Source organism: Dendropsophus ebraccatus, chromosome 3 (genome assembly GCF_027789765.1).
Source record: "Dendropsophus ebraccatus isolate aDenEbr1 chromosome 3, aDenEbr1.pat, whole genome shotgun sequence".
NCBI lineage: Eukaryota > Metazoa > Chordata > Amphibia > Anura > Hylidae > Dendropsophus > Dendropsophus ebraccatus.
Window position 1 is genome coordinate 85,945,905 of NC_091456.1, and position 23,270 is coordinate 85,969,174.

The 23,270-nt window shown below is 42.7% G+C and overlaps 1 protein-coding gene across 6 annotated transcripts in view; it reads right to left on the reverse strand.

Annotated features, from left to right (window-relative positions):
- Nucleotides 1–2,532: 2,532 nt before the first annotated feature.
- Nucleotides 2,533–23,270, reverse strand: part of SHOC1 (shortage in chiasmata 1) — a 134,549-nt gene continuing 113,811 nt past the window's right edge. For 5 of the 6 annotated variants that reach the window (XM_069964340.1, XM_069964337.1, XM_069964339.1 and 2 more), the window contains 5 exons: nucleotides 17,281–17,374; nucleotides 11,808–11,939; nucleotides 11,412–11,561; nucleotides 5,001–5,751; nucleotides 2,533–2,668 (listed from right to left, as the gene is read on the reverse strand). In XM_069964340.1, coding sequence (XP_069820441.1) covers nucleotides 2,568–2,668; nucleotides 5,001–5,751; nucleotides 11,412–11,561; nucleotides 11,808–11,939; nucleotides 17,281–17,374 — 1,228 coding nt within the window. In that variant the 3' untranslated portion in view covers nucleotides 2,533–2,567. Of the gene's footprint in view, nucleotides 2,669–5,000; nucleotides 5,752–11,411; nucleotides 11,562–11,807; nucleotides 11,940–17,280; nucleotides 17,375–23,270 lie in introns of those variants that run through there. The other variant, XR_011362317.1, reaches the window with a different exon arrangement.

Sequence of the window (23,270 nt, forward strand, 5' to 3'; positions counted from 1 at the left end):
TTTTCCTTTACAAGGCGTTTTTTTTTTTTAAAACCGCCACTGCAGTTTTTTTTGTGTTTTTTTTTTGCCAAAACCAGAAGTGGATCCAACAGGAAAGAGAAGTACAAGTCCTCCCTTTTATATTTTCCATCCTATTTAAATCTACTTCTAGCTTTAGCACAAAAACTGCAGTGGCAGTTGTCTAAAAAAAGATATTTCTTTGGGTGCTTCTAGAAAATCCCTTTTGTTGCATGTACTGTAAGTGCACCTTCAGATAGGTTGAAGTCACCCGAAAGCACAATATTGCTCTTTGTTGCCATTAAAGTAATGTTGATAGCTGTTAGGATGCAGTCTTTCTTTTTGCATAATTATAAAACAAAAGTGTGATAATAAGCCTGGCAGTGTAAATGAAATCTTTTACACTGCAATCATAATTCACCTAGATACATATATTATGGTTATTTGTCGCAATTTGTATAGCATGGAAAACAATCTGTTTTCTAAAGTAAGGTACTTTCCTGTGATTAAAAAGTTTGAGAACTCACACCCTTTACCCCCTGCTGGGCCCAGAGTGCTAAATGTTAAAGAAATTTTTTCTCCAGGCAGATACTGACTGTACCACTAGTTTGTTTCTAGGTTCTGACTTCTTTTTTTTTTAATTTGCGTAAACTATTCTGAGGGCAGCCATCTTGCCTGAGCTCTTTTTGATAGCATTAGGTGATATGCTTTATAGCCCCATGGACATAAGATGTCAATGGACAGGACATTACTGAGCATACTCTGTGAGCCTTCAAGCTTAGCTCTAAACTTAGGGTGGTATTACACTGGATGATTTTTTGTTGATAAACAATCTCGAACGATCGCTATGACGAACGATCTTAAATCGTTCACCCTATTACACAGGACCATGATTGTTACTTACGGTTGTTCTGGTCCTTGTCCTTTCCTGGCTGATAGACTAGGAAATGATCGAATGACGTGTTATTACACCGAACGTTGTTCGAACGATTTGTGAATGATCAACGATGAAAATAGGTCTAGATTCTATCAAACAATTATCGTTGGTCTTTTAATCGTTGCCTGCTATTACACAATATGTTTATCATTTAAATCCAAACGATCTAACGATTTTTCAAGCTATAATCATCCCCTGTAATACGGCCCTTAATCTATTGAAATCTGTATCTACTGGTGTCACCCTTTGCTGTAATTTTGTACACATCACTTTCCAGCAGTCTCCTGCTTATCTCCACAGACAGAACAGGGAGGTTTAGCTTAGTTTAAGACCCAATGGTGAGAATAAAAATTGTAAGATGTATAATTTAAATAGTAAAATGGAAAACTAAAAAAAAAATGACCAAAAACCTTAGAAGAATATGTTTAACATAAAAACTTGATTTAAACAATAGGTAATTTTTGATGTCACATTCCCATTAAGGCCCTTTTACCTAGATCTATCATTGCCCTGTGTAAAGCATAAACAGCAAGGAAACAAGCTAGCACTTGTCAGCTGACCTTACTGATTGTGAAAGCCTAAAAATTGATTGCACATCTCCCTGTGTGAAATGGTCCAACCGTCGTTTGTACAATTGTTAACTCCCAATAATTGACCTTGATGATCATTGCACTTACCGATTTCTACATAGTTGGTTGGCACTTCTGTCAGGCACTTATCTGCCTGGATGAAAGGACCCCTATTAGTAAAATCTTCATTGAGGCCTTTCAGACATTTATGAGTCTACATCTGGCATACAGAGCCTTAGGGTCCTATTACATGGGCCAATGGGGGCCTGATCATAACTGTAAACGAGCACCGATCTGCTAGATCAGAGCTCATTTACTGGGCCTATTACAAGGCCTGATAATCGTTTAATAACGGCTGCATGGACATCTTTACCCATGTACTTGCAGCCCTTGCCAAAACTGTATACATCACCTGTTTATGGTCTTCTTCCCGGGTCCTGTGTGCTGCCGCTTCAGAGAGCCCTGTCTCAGCTGACAGGCTGCTCAGCCAATTACTGGGCGCGGTGGTCCCGGCCAGCGATTGGCTAAGCAGCCTGTCAGCTCAGACAGGCCACACTGAAGCTGCAGTGCACAGGACCCGGAAAGCATGGAGCATGGATAGGTAATGTATACTCTTTGCAAATTGTCAGCCGCTGACCACGCATTGATATTAAACGTAGAGATGTGCAGTTGTTGCCCAATGATTATAGGTCCAAACCTAAATCAACGATCAGCCGATGATCGTGTATTACATGGAGTGATAATCGGCCAGATCGGGCCAATATAGCCGATTATTATTCCGTGTAATAGGGCCCTAAGTTGCTGACAACCATTATGTTTGAGATGGACATATTAAAATTCAAACACCAAACTAAGATGTTTACATACTGTAGCTAGGCAGTTTTTGGATATTTGGACATTTGGATTTCGGGTCTATAAGTGACTTTTTCTAGAAACAAATGTAAATAAAGAAGATATCCACAAAAAGAATACATAAAACTGACCATATATTTGTAACACAAAAGTTATGGTTACAGCCAAAGTAGCGTAACTTACTTACAGAGCCATTAACTGTAAAGATTATATTAAAAAAACCTGAGGCGAGTTTGACCATCGCATCTTCCTGGAACTCTCTCATAAGTTAACTTTTTCCTTTTCTGTTGAAACTGCTCAGTAATACTTGTTTCTGTTTTCAAAGAAAAAAACAAATATAAAGAATCCATTTAGTACAATGATGAACTTTCTGCTGTGTTCACACAATGTGGTTGTATCACAGTCTTACCTTTTTATAAAACTAAATAATTTTTGCCAAGCTCCTAATTCAGAAACCACTATACAAGTGCATTTGAAGTGAGATAATCTCAACAAAGGTATTGCATTAAATTCCTATTTTAGGCTGGGTTCAGGTCCTCATAGCAACCAAAACCAGGAGTGGATTAAAAGCACAGAAAGGCTCTGTTCACACAATGGTGAAATTGAGTGGATGGGTTCACACACAGTATATTTCAGGCAGTATTTGGTCCTCATGTCAGGTCCTCATAGCAACCAAAACCAGGAGTGGATTGAAAACACAGAAAGGCTCTGTTCACACAATGGTGAAATTGAGTGGATGGCCGCCATATAACAGTAAATAACTGCCATTATTTCAATATAACAGCCGTTGTTTTAAAATAACAGCAAATATTTGCCATTAAATGACGGCCATCCACTCAATTACAACATTTTGTGAACAGAGCCTTTCTGTGTTTTCAATCCACTTCTGGTTTTGGTTGCTATGAGGACCTGACATGAGGACCAAATACTGCCTGAAATATACTGTGTGTGAACCTAGCCTTAATCAGTTTAAATAAATTTAGATCTAAATTCTCTTAATGAAGTGAGCATATTGAGACAGTGGTACTGCTGCATTGCAATTAATAAAAGTATTGTTGGGCACTGGTGGTAATGCAAGCCACAGCCAGAATGAATCTCTGTCAGGAAGTTTTCCATTACTGTTGACCCCTAACTCCAACAACATAATTAGTCGGTGGGGTCTGGGGAGAGACCAATACACTTTTTACTGACATTGTCGGCATAAAAAGTTCACTGGGTCTATCTAGTCTGCACTTTTAGTATTTCCATTAGTTGCCTGCACAATCACAGCAAAGCACTTACTCCTATATGCTAATCCTTTACATAGTGCTGATGAAAGTGCACTGGACTAGCCAGGTTAACACTGTGCTGGAGGATGATCAGGGGTGTAGCTAGGATTCACAGGGCCTCAGAGCAAAAATTTTAAAGGTGCCCCCCTCGCCTACGCACAACACAAAGCACTGTAGATATGCTTTACTGATGGTGCACTGATAACCCCGACCTTTGCAAGGAGCTCTGCACATTTTCCTTTTCTACTTGATTGCCAGCTGGAGAAGAGAGGTCAGAGGTTATCAGTGCAGTGAAACAGAGATCTCTGTCTTCCGCTTGTTAACCCTTTTTTTGTGTTGCAGCTTGTAAGTAAACATTGGGCCACTAACACTGCGGTACATAAGGGGTTAAGCAGAAGGACACATGCTCTTACCTTCTCCCTCGGGCACACCACTGTTCTAGATCACACGCGTCAAACTCAGGCCCTCCAGCTGGTACAAAACTACAACTCCCATCATGCTTGGACAGCCAAAGCTAAAGCTAAAATTTGACACACCTGCTCTAGATGGTATGTGCAGGAAGACGGGATTACTAATTACTGCCTTTGCAAGGTGCTATGTGAACAGAAAGGAAAGAAACAGTAGCTTCATGATAAGGAAGGGGTTACACTACTGCTGCTGAGATGAGAAGGAAGCCTTGATCGACCTTTAATGTACAGCACAGCAGCAGAACAAGGAAGGGGTTACAATAAGCACTGAACTGCTGTTGGGAGAAGAAGGAAGCCTTAATTTACCTTTCAAGTACAGTGCAGATCAGATCCTCTGGAGGATAAAAAATAAAATGCCTCAGCTCGCATGCACACAACCAAGGGTCTCCCCGCCAGCCCGCCAGCCCCACCCCATTGCACATAGCACATGCTATGCCTTGCTGCCACTTCCTGGTTTCTGGGTTCTGCCAGTGAACAGCAGATTGCAAGTAATTTTTGGTAAATATTTGGTAAAGTGATTTACAAATATGACAGTAACCATTAAAGCAGGGACATTTCCTAAGTCTCACCCAGTTAAAATAGCATGCTAAATAGTTTCCTTCGCATGGCGTGTATATCGTTATGATCAGCTATTTATATCTATCATCTGAGGGTCTGAGGCTGTGTTTTGTCCCCCAATGTTTCCATGAGCAAATACAAAAAAACAGAGAACCCTGCTAAGCATTGTGTAATATGTACTAAATAGTGTTGAAGTTTAGTAGGCTGGAAGGGATGCTTCATGGAAAAACAGAAGAGAGGGAAAAAAAACTAATGTTCTATGTGAACATCTCAATATAAGACTGTGCATGCATTTTCCTTACAAGTTCATACTTGTCAAATACCTTGGTTAACGTTTGGATACACACTGTACCTGCTGACATTCCTTCGTTTGTCATGATACTGTTTACTGTTAATCTCCTCTTTCCAATAATTCCTTTTTTGGAGCTGTCAGATTCTTTATTGCCGATATCTGTGTCAGGATAGCTGTGAAATTTCCACTGTGTTTGTTTTAAAGGGCCCCTCCGTGTCTCTGGAGGTAGAGGTTGGCTAACACAGATACTATTCCTTAACTCATTTCCACAATATGATGGATTGGTTGAATTCCATTCACTTGATATATCTGCATAGAATCTTTCTTGGTTAATAGAAAAGTTTGGTTCTTGTTCAGTGTTTGGGTGATAGCAAACTCTGTGCAATGAACTGTGTTGCCCAGAGGACAATGGTCCATCAACAGTACTGCCTTCTAGACAGGCAGACTTGTGTAAGGCCTGTTCCAATACATTTTCAGACTTTGCCAACTTTTGTAGGGGGTTAGAAAATGTGTCGAACATGGTTGACCTCCTATAACACTGTAATGAGTGAATGGCTGAAAGCAGTAGTGGTTCTGATACATTATCTTTGTTTTGATATCTTTGGACAGGGAAGGTTGAAGATGGGTTATTAGATTTTGTAGTTCTTATTTCACTCAATAAAATATCTGGCTGCAAAATTTTATTGCTGACAGGTTGAATGTGGATGGTAAAAGGTTCTTGAATGGCAGCAGTGGGTTCCATACCAGTTGGTGGTTGAGAAAGTCTTGAGGATAAGCTTAACTGATGGATGGCAGTGATATCAGTAAAGTGCTAAAAAAAAAAAGTTTAAGAGAATGATGGATCCAATGCATGTTCATGGAATATTTATAATGCAACATTCACTTTTCAACAACCCGTAGGAGGAATTCAGTCGAGAGCCACATTTTTTTTATTAACTGGTGCCACAGGTGTTATACAGATTTGTAAATGGTAGGAATATGTTTTTGCCAAGTATGCTTTTCGGTACAGTATAATAAATGTATTTTGATGTACACCAGGCAAACAGACGCTAAAAAGACATGTGTTTTGACATAGTGATAGTCTATAGGTATGCTGCCATACACAGTAGGATTTGTTCCCAACATACAAAGCAAATATATATATCCATGCACACAAACATAATATGAACAAAGTCTTACTTTGCTTTGTTTGTTGTTTCTATAGCCATTTGCCTCTGCATATGATGTCAGTGTTGCATCAATGCACATAAATACATTATCTCCATGTCTTGGTCCCTCTTAACACACAGCATGACTGCCACAGCCAATGCTGGGTTCACACTACGTATATTTCAGTCAGTATTGTGGTCCTCATATTGCAACCAAAACCAGGAGTGGATTAAAAACAGAGAAAGCATCTGATCACACAATGGTGAAATTGAGTGGATGGCCGTCATATAACAGTAAATAATGGCCATTATTTCAATATAACAGCCGTTGTTTTAAAATAACAGCAAATATTTGCCATTAAATGGCGGCCATCCACTCAATTTCAACATTGTGTGAACAGAGCCTTTCTGTGTTTTTAATCCAGCCAATCACTGGATGGACTTTTGCAACCATCAAAAGTGACAGGTTTAGTGAGGCATGTGCGGCATTTGATTAACGGTGGCTGAAGAAGTTGGATGTAGCTTTGGAAAGTCCTGGAAAATACATGTTTTCCTGGCAGTGTGCATGCTCAAGGTCAGGGCCGGGCCACCGCACGGGGCGCCGAATGCTAGGGGGCGCCCAACAGGCCACTCGGACCTACAGCATCATCGGCACCCCTGCTCACCAATCCCGCCCCCTCTTCCCTGAGGGCGGTAAAACGGACCCCCCCCCCCGGTGGCGCCCCCTCCTCCCGGATCTCCCCCCTCACCTCCCACATCTCCGCCCTCACCTCCAGGCCGCTTCTGCCATGTCGGGGGGCAGAATCTGTGGTCCTACAGGGGGCGCAGAATCTTCTCTGTCGCTGTAATGCCGCCCGGCCCCGTCTCAGCCAGTGTTCCCCTTCAGCTGCGCGGTGCGCCGCCACACAGCTGAAAGGGAAGCACTGCACACTGCCGCCGGCCGCCCGCTCAGCTGCTCAAAACTACTATGTACGCATCGCCACTCACTACAGTCCTCTCCTGCAGGCCGTGCGTGATGACGTCATTTCATCACGCGCCGCCTGTAGGAGAAGACCTGTAAGCCGCAGACTACAGGAGGATTAGGCCGAGCAGCGTTGGAACGGAGGACAGGTGAGTAGGATTTTTGTTTTTTTAAACTTGAACTTTGCACATTACTTGGACTTTGAGCATTACTGTGGAGATCAAGGGGTTAATGCAAGGGGACATTATTACTATATGGGGGGAGTACAGGAGGACATTATTACTATATGGGGAGAGTACAGGAGGACATTATTACTGTATGGGGGAGTACAGGAGGACATTATTACTATATGGGGGAGTACAGGAGGACATTATTACTATATGGGGAGAGTACAGGAGGACATTATTACTATATGGGGGAGTACAGAAGGACATTAATACTATATGGGGGGAGTACAGGAGGACATTATTACTATATGGGGGGAGTACAGGAGGACATTATTACTGTATGGGGGGAGGACATTATTACTGTATGGGGGGAGTACAGGACATTATTACTATATGGGGGGAGTACAGAAGGACATTATTACTATATGGGGTGAGTACAGGAGGACATTATTACTATATGGGGGGAGTACAGGAGGACATTATTACTGTATGGGGGGAGGAAATTATTACTGTATGGGGGGAGTAAGGAGGACATTATTACTATATGGGGGGAGTACAGGAGGACATTATTACTATATGGGGAGAGTACAGGAGGACATTATTACTATATGGGGGAAGTACAGGAGGACATTATTACTGTATGGGGGAGTACAGAAGGACATTATTACTATATGGGGGAGTACAGGAGGACATTACTACTATATGGGGGAGTACAGGAGGACATTATTACTGTATGGGGGAGGACATTATTACTGTATGGGGGGAGTACAGGAGGACATTATTACTATATGGGGGAGTACAGAAGGACATTATTACTATATGGGGGGAGTACAGGAGGGCATTATTACTATATGGGGGGAGTACAGAAGGACATTATTACTATATGGGGGGAGTACAGGAGGACCTTATTACTACATGGGAAATGCAGGGGGACATTATTACTATTTGGGGGAGTACAGGAGGACAATATTACTATATGGGAAATGCAGGGTGACATATGGGGTGAGTGCAGGGGGACATTACTACTACATGGGGTTAGTGCAGGAGGACATTATTACTATATGGGGCACAGCAGGGGACATTATTACTATATAAGGGCACAGCACAGGGGGCATTATTACTATACGAAGGGCACAGGGGACATTATTACTATATGCACAGCAGGGGATCCTACATACAAGGGGTAACTCACACACCTACTGACTTTACTGCACCAAATAGCGCAATTATTACATTTTGAGACCCTATAAGTTGGAAAAGGGAATGAAGTTGCTGAAAAAGTATGAAGCCTGAGATGTTTGTGTGGCAGGTTCTGAAGAGACGAATTCTAACTGCAAGAAATCATCATGGTGGTCTGGGCCAGAAGGAGAGGAAAAGGAAAGTGACGCCTCAGATCAACTCCGATCAACTAAATGATGTTTGTCTATTCAGTATAATATTATTTGGTAGGGGTGCAAAATCTTGATAGTAGCCCTCCCTCCTTCCTTCCCCGGGGGGGGGGGGGGGGGGGGGGGGGGCTTTTATCAAGGGTCGCCCTGTTGCCAAAAAGAACTAGAAACTGCCCTGCTCAAGGCTCAATTATCTTTAACACAGAACTGTCTTTGAGAGAGCAGTGAAGCAGGTAGGAACTAGAGAAAGAAACTTGCAAGCAGCTGAAACGGCAGCTCCAGAAATCATTAGGCAAAGCATGCCGTCAGGATGTAGGAAAGGCAAGAGATCTGGTGCTGTTATCTTCAGCCCGAGGCCACGGCTATTAGTGCGCATGGTCCGATAGCTGCACCTGCTAATTAGACATTTAAAAGCTGCTGTCAAAACTGACGATTGCATTTAAATGTCTTATGTGCCCCCATGCCTGGTGTCTAGTGGGGGGATCTTCCCACCGCGGTCCGATCGCAGAGGGGAGATCCCTTCTTTTTACCGGGTCGGACTCAGCGTCGCACTGAAGCTGATCCTAGCTCGACAATCTGTAGATCTTGTCTGCAGCAGCCCAGAGTAGTATGGCACTGATCTAATCGATCAGTGCTGTATTATATACACTGTATCACGTGTTCCAACAACTGTGAAGATCAATAATTTTAAGCTTTTATTTTATTTAATTAAAATAAATGTGCGATAAAGTGTAATTAAAATAAGCGAACATGGAAAATTATCTTTTCGGTTAATCACAAGGACCCTACTTTTGAGGTCATGTAGATATGACAGACAATGCCAGAAAGACTGGATAGTATAGCACCAGCAAAGAATCAGGTATGCAATCTTGCTGACGCTGTATAGTACAGTGCTATATAGGTGATATATCACTACTTGCGTGATCATCTTGAGAAAGCCGCAAGTATAGTGGCGAAACGTTGGGGTTGGTGGTGGGTGTTTGTGATGTGTTTTTAACTTCTTAAGAGACATGGAACATCTGGAACAAGTTAGCAGCTATCAGTGACAGGTATACCGTGTCCCGTCTCAGCCGGCATGACGCCGGACCTGGCTATCACTCACAATCAGTGTTTATAGCGTGAATCCAAGTTAACTATTATATTATCATAGAGACACCATATCCTGGAGAACCGCATCTAGAGACTGATCCTACTGGTCTTTGAACCCCCGATGCAGTCTCCAATACCAAGATATCGGATACAGTGTCCCTAATAGTGATACATCACGTAACCTTCTTACAGTGATATTGATCACAAAGTGCAGTAACCTGTATATTCACTATATCTGAGGAGACTTCAGAGCTTGCGGATCCGCATCCAATATTGGTTTACTGGTTATTTAACCCCCGATGCGGTCACTGCCATCAAGCTATCTGACACAGAGTCTCTAACAGTGATATACATTACATACATTATCCACTATTTATTGATATCTATCCGACACACAAATAGTGATATATCACATATATAGTGCTGTACTATACAGCGTCAGCAAGATTGCATACCTGATTCACTGCTGGTACTATACTATCCAGTCTTTCTGGCATTGTCAGTCATAACTGCATGACCTTAATAGTAGGGTCCTTGTGATTAACCAAAAAGATAATTTTCCATGTTCTCTTATTTTAATTACACTTTATCGCACATTTATTTTATTAAATAAATAAAAGCTAAGTCTTAAAATCATTGATCTTCACAGTTGTTGGAACACGTTGTGATACAGATTAATACATAGCGTGAAGATCAGGGGCAACCCTGTTCCTCCTCTATTATATACACAGCATTGATCTCTATGGGAGATCAGTCCTGTGTATAAAGAAGTCCTCCAGGGGATTAAAATTTAAAGTATAAATTTTTTTTTCGTATTGCTGCATGTGTAATTGCCGAACTATTAAATTATCACATTCCTGATCTCGCAAAGTGCAAAATTGCAGTTTTTTTACATCAAATTCTGAAAAATTGTACTAAAAAGTGATCAAAAAGTTACATTTACGCAAGCAAGTACCGATGGAAAGAGCAGATTATAACACTCAGCAATTTTAAACACTTTAAAAAAAAAAAAAAAAAAAAGGTTTACAAGTAGTCAGATAAAATAACAGTTATATAAATTACATATTGTTGTAATCTTACTAACTTAGGGAACTTATATATCATGTCAGTTTTACTATGGGACAACTGGTGTAAACACGAAACCCCCCTAAAATGAAAACAAATTCCTTTTTTTTTCAATTACACTGCACAAATAGAAAATGAAAATTAGTTCCGTCCTGAAGGGGTTAAGATAATTGACCTTTTGTTTTAACATACACGTCAATTGGTCCCTTAGGGTCCATTTACACAGAAAGATTATCTGACAGATTATCTGCCAAAGATTTGAAGCCAAAGCCAGAAACAGTTTATAAACAGAGATCAGGTCATAAAGGAAAGCCTGAGATTTTTCCTCTTTTCAAATCCATTTCTGGCTTTGGCCAGGACCCTTAAGCCGATTTGTTAAAAAGAAGCACTTCTGGAGTAAAAGGATGGCACATCAAATGTTTCAAAATATGGGATTCAAAGATTATAGAACAAGACTCTGCAGTCTGCAGGCCAAGTATGTAAAATCTCTTTGAGGGTCCCCCCCCCCCCCACCCGGCCAGAGATGTCCTTTAAGAGGTTGACAACCTCTTCTTACATTGTGCACTTTTTATAGTGAGCATTATTATTAATATTTATTTATAGCAATCATGGTGTTAGACAGATATATCAGAGTAGTACTTATGTTTTCTTACCTTTACAACCTTTGAGGGGACTTCTGGGAACTGTTTTTTCAGTTGGTCAAGGGATGCAGAGAGCAACCATTGTAATGAGTAGCCTCTATTTAGCAGTAGACAAGACACCATGGGGTTATTGCATGGGAATGAAAGCAAGATTTTCTCTTCCTGGAAAATATTGGTGGCATTACATTAGGATGCAAGTTACAATTTTGACAAACTGTGAGCTCTTCTTGCAAAACATTCTCAATCCAAGTTACTCTTAAACCAAAGAACCACTGTATTTCCATTGACCATGGTAAAAAGGCATATTACTGGTCATTCAAAGGTTAATCAGTGTGTAACAAATAATGCTCAGGAACCTGTATTTCGGTTTACAGTGCACAAAATAAACTACTGTTGACTAATACTTACCTTAGTCACAAGGAGGGAAAACCAGGATCTCTCTAACCACTTGTAGGGGTCGCTCTTGCTTAACATAAGTGTGTAATCCAAAATCTGATGAATCAGTGATCCAGTCTCATCTACGCCTGAAGAAATTAAAACCTGGACAAAAGCAGATCTATGGTATAGTTATATAATACATTTTAGTTTCTATGTTTTAATAGAATGCAAATCTGTAAATATCCAATACAAGCCACCTTACTCTTGATATAAATTTGGAGCATGCAAGTTCAATGCTCCGTATAAAAAGAAGAAATTCTAATAATATGCATGGATAAAATAAGGGAAATGTGTAGTTCGATTTGCTGACCAGAGATCAGAGACAAGAATAGTTAAAGAAAAATGAATGAAGACTGCCATAAATGTCAGACATTTGACAATTTAACAGATTTTTTTTAAATAAAGATATATTTAGTCAAAATCTCACCTGACCCTGTGCTTGACTAGGGAATATTCTAGATACGCTGTGTACCCAACACCACCCCCACTTGTCCTCAGATACTTGACACTGACACTGGGTTTGGTGCCACAGCAGCCCAATTTTATTAACAAAATATAAAAACTCCAAAGTATAAACATTACTGTAAAAATATTGTAAATAACTTTATAACCCAATAAGTCACAGAATTGTTATTATCCCTGAAAGGAAGGGGACTTGAAGGCATATTACTTTCCATATTCCAAAAACAGGTCTCCCTTTACCCCCAGCCGTGGGCGCCAGACCCGAGGGCACCATAAACTGGAGTCCAAACTCTTCCCTGGGCCGTTGGCCACAAGGTCTCCTTTATATATATATATATAGCTGGATAACACCCCAGCACCATAACCAACATAATTAACCTGGGAAGTACTCTAACTTCCCAACAAACTAATTATTTAACTGCCCATTTAAAGCGTAACTGTCATATTTTTTTTTATTGCAGAAATCAGTAGTATAAGCGATTTTAAGAAACTCTGTAATAGGTTTCATCAGCCAAAAAAGCCTCCTTCTGTACTCAAGAAGCAATCTCCCAGCCTCCCCCCCTGACTTCTTATCTGTGCATTATCAGGCAAACACGTCTTCATTACAGAGAAGCCAGTGAAGACGGGTTCTGCTCTCTCCATTGTAAGCCTATGAAGGGGGGAGGGGCTGAGGGAGATGAGGGAGCAGGAAGAGGTGACATGAAGGTCAGCTGTTTGTAGACTCTCTGGGCACCTAAACCGCAGGATTCTGGAGTCAGAAAGGTCAGTGCTTATCTATGAACTTACTGAGAGAAGATTGCAGGGTGTTGTGCTTTGCAGAAATCCTCTGTGCTCAGTCACTCCTAACAGCCCCTCCCCTCTCCATAGCCACATAATGGAGACAGAAATTCTGCTTCATTTGATGTGAGGGGGGAGGCTGGGAGATTGCTTTTTCACTACAGAAGGAAACTCGTTTAGTACATAAAACCTATTACAGAGATTCTTAAAATCGCTTGTACTATTGATATTTAATGTTTTTTAAAAAATGGCCCTGAAATGACAGTTACGCTTTAAGGCACCACCGCCTCCAAATCCCCCTCCTGCCCATGCCACTGTGACAACTAACTATAACCCAAGGTTATTATACAGAGCGGGCGGGAACTTTCACCAACCAGCTCACACTGACCACCAGCACGCTTCCTTTGCCTCTTATAACCTCTGGCCCCTCCCTTTGCCCTGCATTTCACCCTGCTCTGTCTCCACAGCAACCCCTTATTACTCTTACCCTGCTAGTCAGACTATCCCTGTCATGTGCACCCTGCCATTACACTGCGCTTCACTTCGGGTGCTTTCTTTCCCTGTGTTGGGGCATGTGGGAATATCAGGTTGTACATCCACACTGTGTTGAGTCTGCAGCCAATCAAGAGGCAGGAGTGTCGGGCTAGTTAGGTCTGGTGTCTGCATTTCATGCCTCTTTAGCTCTATGTATTGGTGTCTGCTGGCCACAAGTGCTTGCGATTGGTCTCTCTAAGCCTTACTAGCATTACCTTGTTCTGTATCCAGTAAAAGAAGAGACACCACTCCACTATGCAGGTACTGACACAAAAGGCACCCTCCATGCCTTGCAACTAGAGATGAGCGAACCTCGAGCATGCTCGAGTCCATCCGAACCCGATCGTTTGGCATTTGATTAGCGGTGGCTGCTGAAGTTGCTTAAAGCCCTAAGGCTATGTGGAAAGCATGGATATAGTCATTGGCTGTATCCATGTTTTCCAGACAACCTTAGAGCTTTATCCAACTTTAGCAGTCACTGCTAATCAAATGCCGAACGATCGGGTTCGGATGGACTCAAGCATGCTCGAGGTTCGCTCATCTCTACTTGCAACATAATGGATATGTTATCGTCTACTCTTGAATAACCTTTAAGCCAGCTTTAAGTGGCACTAATTGTATGACATATGAGTACAATGTATTGCTCTCTGGTGACTGACACAAGTAGGCAGTGGTAGAATATATCAAATACCTAGTCTGGTTTGAATGACTCCAAGGAGCAAATGATTAACTGGATGAGAATTGATATATTACTAGCTCCACCTGCTCCACACTCTAGCCGCATCTGAGGCTCCCGGAGGTCCCACGCAGCCAATTAGTGCATGGCCCTGTCTCAGTCACTGATTGGCTGTGGGGTACCTCCGGGAGCCTCAGATGCGGCCGGATCATGGAGCAGGTAAAGTATCTTCCCGGCAGCAGGGGGTTATTGGGGCCGACACTTACATACACTCAGCGGTATGACAATCCCGCTGTGAGTATGTAATCACATTGGAAATTACAGAAGTATCCACAGAGGATTTTGCTGCGAACTTGCAGCGTGAAATCCGCTGCGGATATGTTATGTGTAAATCGAGCCTTAAAGCTACTCTGTACCCACAATCTGTCCCCCCCCAAACCACTTGTACCATCGGATAGCTGCTTTTAATCCAAGATCTGTCCTCACCTCACCGCTCAGCAGGTGATGCAGTTATCGTCCTAAAAAAACTACTTTAAAACTTGCAACTCTGTGTCAAACTGCCGTGGCCTAGAGTATCTGTGCCCTAACTTTGCACCACCCCTCCGTCCCTCCTCCCCACCCTCCTCATCATTAGGAATGCCACTAGCAGGATTTTTCCTATTCCTCTGCAGTGAACACTGCACAGGTGCCTTAACGATCCAGCCCATGTTCAGTGTTCACAAAGCTGATGAACTGGAAAATATCTGCCTAGAGCATTCCTAATGATGAAGAGGGCGGGGAGGAAGGACAGAGAGGTTGTGCCAGTCTAATGCATAGCCACTCTAAGCCACACCAGTTTGGCACAGGGCTGCAAGTTTAAAAGTTGTTTTTTAGGACAATAACTGCTTCACCTGCCGAACGGACCCCACAACAGATCTTGGATTAAAAGCATCTATTGGAAGGTACAAGGGGTTTGGGGTGGGCAGATTGTGGGTACCATAGCTGCTTTTAATCCAAGATCTGTCCAGCGGTCCATTTGGCAGGTGATGCAGTTATTGTCCTAAAAAAATACTTTTAAACTTGAAGCCTCGTGCCAAATGGGAGTATCTGTGCCCTAACTTTAAACAACCTCTCTGTCCCTCCTCCCCGCCCTCTTTATCATTAGGAAGGCTCCAGGCAGATTGCCTCCTATTCCCCACCTGTGTCAGCAGGGCACATGGGCTTGATCGTTAAGGACCTGTGCAGTGTTCAGCATGTAGAAAATGTTCCAGTGGCATTTCTAATGATGAAGAGAGTGGGGAGGAGGGACGGGGGGGGGGGGTGCAAAGTTAGGGCACAGATACTCCCGTTTGGCACAGGGCTTCAAATTTTAAAGTATTTTTTTAGGACAATAACTGCATCACCTGCCGAACGGACCACAGGACAGACCTTGGATTAAAAGCAGCTATCCGAAGGTACAAGTGTTTTTTTTTTTTTTTTTGGGGGGGGGGGGGTCAGATTGTGGGTAAAGAGTCGTTTTAATTTCTGATTGATTCTGCTCCCTCTTACAGCAATACAGGGTGGAGTGCAGGCCAATTTTTCCTTTTTTTCTGTTGAATGTGGGGTGTGTGGCTACCTCCTTTTGGCCTGCACTCCACCCATGTCCCAAGGGTGCTATAAAAAAGATCATTTGGCTCCTATCTGCCCAGTTATAGGCTTTTTCAGCCCAGGAGAGGCCATTGCTAGGGTGAAAATGCTAGAGTAGGAGCCATGTCTTGAGGACGCCTTAACGTTGGCGACGTGGTACACTCTGTTTGATTAAATAGTTTGCTAAGATCCTCATTTTTTAATATCTACAGAGCCGTTTACCGTGTGTACGCTGGGAGGAGTATATACGGTAAGCCCTTGCACCTGTGGGTTGCTGCTGAACCTTCTGTTTTTTTGTCTGTACTTAAAGCGTAACTGTCATGTTTTTTTTTATTGCAGAAATCAGTAGTATAAGCGATTTTAAGAAACTCTGTAATAGGTTTCATCAGCCAAAAAAGCCTCCTTCTGTACTCAAGAAGCAATCTCCCAGCCTCCCCCCCTGACTTCTTATCTGTGCATTATCAGGCAAACACGTCTTCATTACAGAGAAGCCAGTGAAGATGTGTTCTGCTCTCTCCATTGTAAGCCTATAAAGGGGGGAGGGGCTGAGGGAGATGAGGGAGCAGGAAGAGGTGACATGAAGGTCAGCTGTTTGTAGACTCTCTGGGCACCTAAACCGCAGGATTCTGGAGTCAGAAAGGTCAGTGCTTATCTATGAACTTACTGAGAGAAGATTGCAGGGTGTTGTGCTTTGCAGAAATCCTCCGTGCTCAGTCACTCCTAACAGCCCCTCCCCTCTCCATAGCCACATAATGGAGACAGAAATCCTGCTTCATTTGATGTGAGGGGGGAGGCTGGGAGATTGCTTTTTCACTACAGAAGGAAACTATTTTAGTACATAAAACCTATTAGAGTTTCTTAAAATCGCTTGTACTGTTGATATTTAATGTTTTCAGAAAAATTACCCTGAAATGACAGTTACGCTTTAAGCCACGAGCAGCGTGCAACCTGTAGTGTGAATAGAGTCATAGATGTGCGGCCAATTTTTCCTTTTTTTCATAAGCCAAACAAAGCAAACAATGGGGCACAGGGCTAAATAAATTCTTAGGTCCCTTCATATTAGCGATTGATAGGGGATATGGAACCCGATCCTTCATAGATCAAAAGTTTTGACAAGGCACTATGACATGAGGTAAGGATATTAAAAATACAAACCTGATATAAGAGAACTATGAAAAAAGTATATGCAATCAGTTCTTTTTTATTGAAAGCTAATGGGTTGTAATGCAAGTTAAATCCTTCATTTTTATTTACCATTTCACCTCCACTAACTTACTGTTATTAGTGCGCATTGTAGGAAGACATTTCTTTAAACCATCTGTCTCCTTAAAGTTAAAAGTGACTATATATTTTTTACTATGTGTATAAATTGTATGATGACATTTTTACCTTTATTTCCACATCTTTAGATTTTGATGTAAGGACAATTATAGCAGCATAAATTAAACACACTCCATGTAGTATATCACCTGATAGGCTGTACCTAAAATGGAAATAACATCACAATAATATATTGAAACAGGAAGGAATATGTACTTAAACTGGCAGAAATCCATTTTAATATTTCCAGTAATAGCTGAAGCCTGCCAACAAAGAAAAATATAGACTTGAGATTTTTTAATAGAAATAATTTTGCTAATTTGTATAACTTTCTGACACCAGTTAACCTAAAAAAAAAATTTCTTTTGAGTACCCTTTTAATGAAAAACGTTACTCTACCTTTTTACTTGTGGACAGGGTAATAACTGAGGGTAGGACAAAATGTACAAATAAATATGCAGCAAAATAGTAAATAACACAAAAGTACACCATACGCAATAGTGTTGGCATGTCGGGCACTCAGCAAACAATATTAAATTCCATCCATTGTCTCTAAAACCTGCACTTCCCTCTCCTTTTGTAAAATGCAGAGAGACTGCCTGGTTGTAACAGTACTGATTGTGTTTTGCTCACAAAACTTTATTACCTAGCAAGTTCTTCTTATGGAACACCTAGGACATGATGACATTTTCCATCCAAAAAATCCTTTGCTGAATTGGCAAAAGAAAACTGAGGCATACTAATCCTTGTCCTGCTGCTCTTTGCAGACCATGGGTAAAATTTTCATGGAACAAGTGACAAGTAATTTTTTTTCCACATGGGGATTCCCATTAAAGTTATATAGTGCTTTTTTAGAGTGGAAATTTAGTGTGGATCAATGATCTGTAGTGGATAACTTAAAACAGTCTTGGACTGGACTATCGTGGACCCACCAAAGGAAATCATTCTTTGGGGCTCACCCTTCAGTTTCCACAGTTCACTCAAGCATTATATACTGTATGTTTAACTCCCAAGTCTGTGAATCACATGAGGAGTCACTTTTTCTTTCCTTCTCCATCTGGCTGGGGCCATCATGCAGACTTCTGCAGAATCTGTCAAGCATTTTAGGCTCTGAAGCTTTAACATCATTCTTAACTCCCCATCATTATTTACCCTCTGTGCCTTCATGTAGTAGGCAAGCCCACCTCTGTGCTCCCATATAGTATTAGGTTCCCCTCTGTGCCGTCATGTAGTATTAGACTCTTATGTGCTGCCCCTGTATAGTATTAAGCCATTCTGTTTCTAAGCTGTCCTCATATAGTATTAGGTCTCCTCTGGGCAGCCTCAATATTGTATTGGGCCCCTCTATGCAGCCCCATATAATATTAATCTCCCTCTGTGCGGCCCTAAAATAGTATTAGGTCCCTTTATAGCAGTCCCCATAAAGTATTAGGTCCTCCCTGTGCAGTTCCCATATAGTATTACTTCACCTCAGATGGCAGCAGCCTTTTCAGTCAGTCATCTGCCCCATTTTAAAATCAATGGAGGACCATTTTTTTTTTTTTTTTCCATTTTCAAGGATTCTTTCCCCTGAGTACTTTGGGCATTTATATTTTTCACATATTGCTGGGGCTGCACAAAAAAAAATAAACAGCCTGTTCTCACCTACCGTGCACCCTCAGGGGTCCTCCTGTCATGTTTTCTGGTCCCTTGCTGGTCACTCTGGACACTACTTCAGAGACTGACTTGTCTTGTCAGTGACAGCCTGCTTAGCCAATTACCGAATGAAGCGAGACTACGTTATGATCAGCGATTGGCTGAGTGGGCTGTCACTGCGGAGTTGAGTCCACCTCGGAAGTAGTGAGCAGTAGTGAGCAGATCGTTTAGCAGAAAGACTTGACAGGATTACCCCAGAGGGAGTGTGGTAGATGAGAATGGGCTGTTTATTATTTTCTGTGAAACCCCTGCCATACACCAAAAAATATCAATAACTGCAGTACCCCTTTAATCAGGGGGGTCTACAATGTATGTTGTCTGTGAAATATATTTTTTCCTTATCAGTTTCTATTTGAATACTTTGAATTCTTTATATATATATATATATATATATATATATATATATATATATATATATATATATATATACATATATATATATATATTGTAGGGATCTTCCCGGGGGATGGTGTGTTTGGACACAGTTCAGGCAGCAAACTTGGGCTCATAAAACAGCTTTGGGTGTTTATTTGTAGCATAAACGGTCCAGCAACATAAATACAGCAACACCGTGCAGTGAGAATAAACAAAACAAAAAGTCCTGCCCGTCTGGGCGCTTACTAATACAGCAGGTTACCTCTCTGGCACTTCACTTGGCAGGTAATATTGCAGGGTGTGCATAAGCCCCAGCTCCCAGCGAACACACCATACAGGCTGTTCACTCCTGTCTGAGAGCAAACCAAGGATCCTCTGCAGGGCTTTTCTCTGTCAGGCTTGATTAGGGCCAGAGACACCTGACCCCAAAACCTGACCTGGATCGGGGGGAGGGAATGGCAAATCCCACTACCAAAACCTATCTGCCATTCCATGTAAGTCCAGGCCCGGCAATAATAAATAATAGCTCAGCAGCATAACACTGCTGAGCACAGATGCCTCCTGGACTTACCATCTCACACTCCGTATTAACCTGGGTGAGATGTACACCCCCTCGAGCACTTTTCCCGTGACATGTCCACATATCCCCCCCCTCTTTTTCAGACCGGAGGGCTGAGCGTATTGTCCCCACAGGCAGTGTACCCTTGATAGGGCGTCCGCATTTGCCTGTAATTTCCCTGGCCGGTGTTCCACAGTAAAATTAAAGTTTTGTAGGGACAAAAACCACCTAGTCACCCTTGCGTTTTTCTCCTTGTTTAGCTTCATCCATGTTAGGGGGGCATGGTCTGTCACTAACCTGAATTTCCTGCCTAGTAAGTAGTACCTCAGGGACTCTAGGGCCCACTTCACTGCCAGACACTCTCGCTCCACAATGGCGTAGTTTTTCTCGGCCGGGGATAGCTTCCTACTCAAGTACATCACCGGGTGCTCCTCGCCATTCACGACCTGTGAGAGGACGGCACCTAACCCTGTGTTAGAGGCGTCTGTCTGTACCAAAAACTCTTGCCTAAAGTCAGGGGTAACTAGCACAGGCTGTTGGCACAGGGCAGACTTAAGGCTTTGAAAAGCCTTCTCGGCCTCTGGAGTCCATGTCACCATTGCGGACTTTGCACCCTTTGTCAGGTCAGTTAGTGGGGCTGCAACTGAAGCAAAATTCGGCACAAACCTCCGGTAATAGCCCGTAATACCCAGGAAAGCTCTGACCTGTTTCTTTGTGAGGGGTTGAGGCCAATTCTGTATTGCCTCGATTTTATTTAGTTGTGGTTTCACTAACCCCCTCCCAATAACGTAGCCCAAGTATTTGGCCTCCTCTAAGGCTAGTGCACACTTCTCTGCATTGATGGTTAACCCCGCATCACTTATGGCATTTAACACCGCCTGGACCTTACAGAGGTGACTTTCCCAATCCGGGCTAAAAATGACCACATCATCGAGGTAGGCAGCGGAGTAATCACGATGTGGTCGCAGAATCAAGTCCATCAACCTCTGAAAAGTGGCAGGGGCTCCATGTAACCCGAATGGCATCACTACGTATTGGAAGAGCCCATCAGGGGTGGAGAATGCAGTCTTCTCTCTAGCCTTAGGAGTGAGTGGGATCTGCCAGTAGCCCTTAGTGAGATCGAGGGTAGTTATGTACCTGGCATTACCCATCCTTTCTATCAACTCATCTACCCTGGGCATGGGGTAGGCATCGAACTTGGAGATCTCATTTAACTTTCTAAAGTCATTACAGAACCTCCAAGTTCCATTGGGCTTTGGGATTAACACAAATCGGGCTGGACCACTCGCTCTGGGACACCTCAATGACTCCTAGGTCAAGCATACGTTTTACCTCGGATGATACCGCCTCCCTCCGTGCTTCTGGTATCCTATAGGGCTTCAGGTTTACTCTGCTTCTAGGCTCAGTTTCAATATGATGACTAATTAAATGCGTACGCCCTGGTAGGTCAGAAAACTTGCCTTTATTTCTCTGCAGGAACTCCTTAGCTTCCTGCTTCTGGGATACTGATAGAGTGTCCCCAATCCTGACCGGAGGGATTGGTGGTGACAGATGACCAACAGGCTTTGTCGCCACCAAGGATTCCCTGTCTTTCCAGGGCTTGATCAAGTTTATGTGATAAACTTGGAAAGGCTTCCTTCTACCTGGTTGGTGTACCTTGTAGTTGACCTCACTGATCTTCTCTACAATTTCATAGGGACCCTGCCACTTTGCTAAGAATTTGCTTTCTACCGTGGGAACAAGAATGAGTACCCGGTCACCTGGGCTAAATGTCCTGATTCTTGCAGAACGATTGTAAATTCTGCTTTGGCCCTCTTGCGCCCTCTGGAGGTGTTCCCTTACTAGGGGCATTACAGTGGCTATACGGTCCTGCATTTGTGCTACATGCTCTATAACACTCTTGTATGGGGTGGACTCACTTTCCCATGTCTCTTTCGCTATATCCAACAAACCCCTAGGGTGACGACCATAGACTAATTCGAAGGGAGAGAACCCTGTGGACGCTTGGGGTACTTCCCTAATAGAAAACATCAGATAAGGTAGTAAGTGATCCCAATCACAACCATCCTTTTCCACCACTTTTTTTAACATATGTTTCAGGGTTTTATTAAACCTCTCCACTAACCCGTCTGTCTGTGGGTGATATACAGAGGTACGTAGGTGTGAGATTTTAAACAGTTTGCATAGCTCTTTCATTACCTTTGACACAAATGGGGCACCTTGGTCGGTCAAGATTTCCTTGGGGATCCCCACCCTGGAAAACATATAAAACAATTCCCGTGCAATTGTTTTAGAGGCAGTGTTTCTTAGGGGTACAGCCTCAGGATAGCGGGTCGCGTAGTCCAACACAACTAGAATGTACTGGTGTCCCCTAGCCGACTTTACAATGGGACCCACCAAGTCCATTGCAATCCGGTCAAAAGGTACCTCTATGATGGGGAGTGGAACCAAAGGACTGCGAAAATGCGACACTGGAGCGCTAAGCTGACATGTGGGGCATGACTCACAGTATTTTTTTATGTCAGCATAAATCGCAGGCCAATAAAACCTCTGGAGGACTCTCTCCTGCGTTTTATCTGTCCCCAAGTGGCCCCCAAGGACATGATTATGGGCCATGTCGAGTACCTGACGCCGGTACGACTTAGGCACCAGAAGCTGTTCCACCACCTCATCATTAATCTTAGTGACTCTATATAAGAGATCATTAGTCATAGAAAAATGTGGAAATTTTTTCTCAGCTTCTGGCTCCTGAGGTACCCCATTCATAACAGTGACCTGCTCTCTAGCATTTTTGAGAGTGGGGTCCTGTAATTGTGCAGTACCAAAATTATCCCTAGACACCTCTAAGTCTGGAACATTTTGCGCAGTGGGAGGAGCCTCTTCCTCACCAGCCAGGACCTGCAAAGGAAAAGCATCATATTCCTCCTGTACATTTTTATCATTTACCGTGGGTAATGCAATAGACTTAGGGGTCTCCTCACTCCTTTCAGGGGATTGTTGTTTTCCCCATAGAGCCCAGAACAAAGGAAAATCACGCCCCAATATCACATTATGCATAAGGTTTTTAACCACACCCACTTCATATTGTACCGTGCCTAGTTCAGTCCCGACATTAGCCAGTACTATAGGGTAAACCTTTGTATCACCATGTATGCATACCACACTCATATGTCTTTTTGGCACAAAGTCCCCAGCCACCAGGCTGGCATGCACCAGGGTGACAAGGCTTCCTGAGTCCAGCAACGCCTTAACAGGGAAGTCATTTACAGTAATGTTGCAGACTTGTGGTTCAGTCTCTAGTCCAGTGACCGCAACAAAAGACGGCTCCGCAAATAGCGACTGACGCCGGCTAGCGTCACACTCCATGGGCTCAGTGGTAAGAGGGCAATGGGCAGACATATGTCCCGTCTCATGGCATCTCCAGCACTGG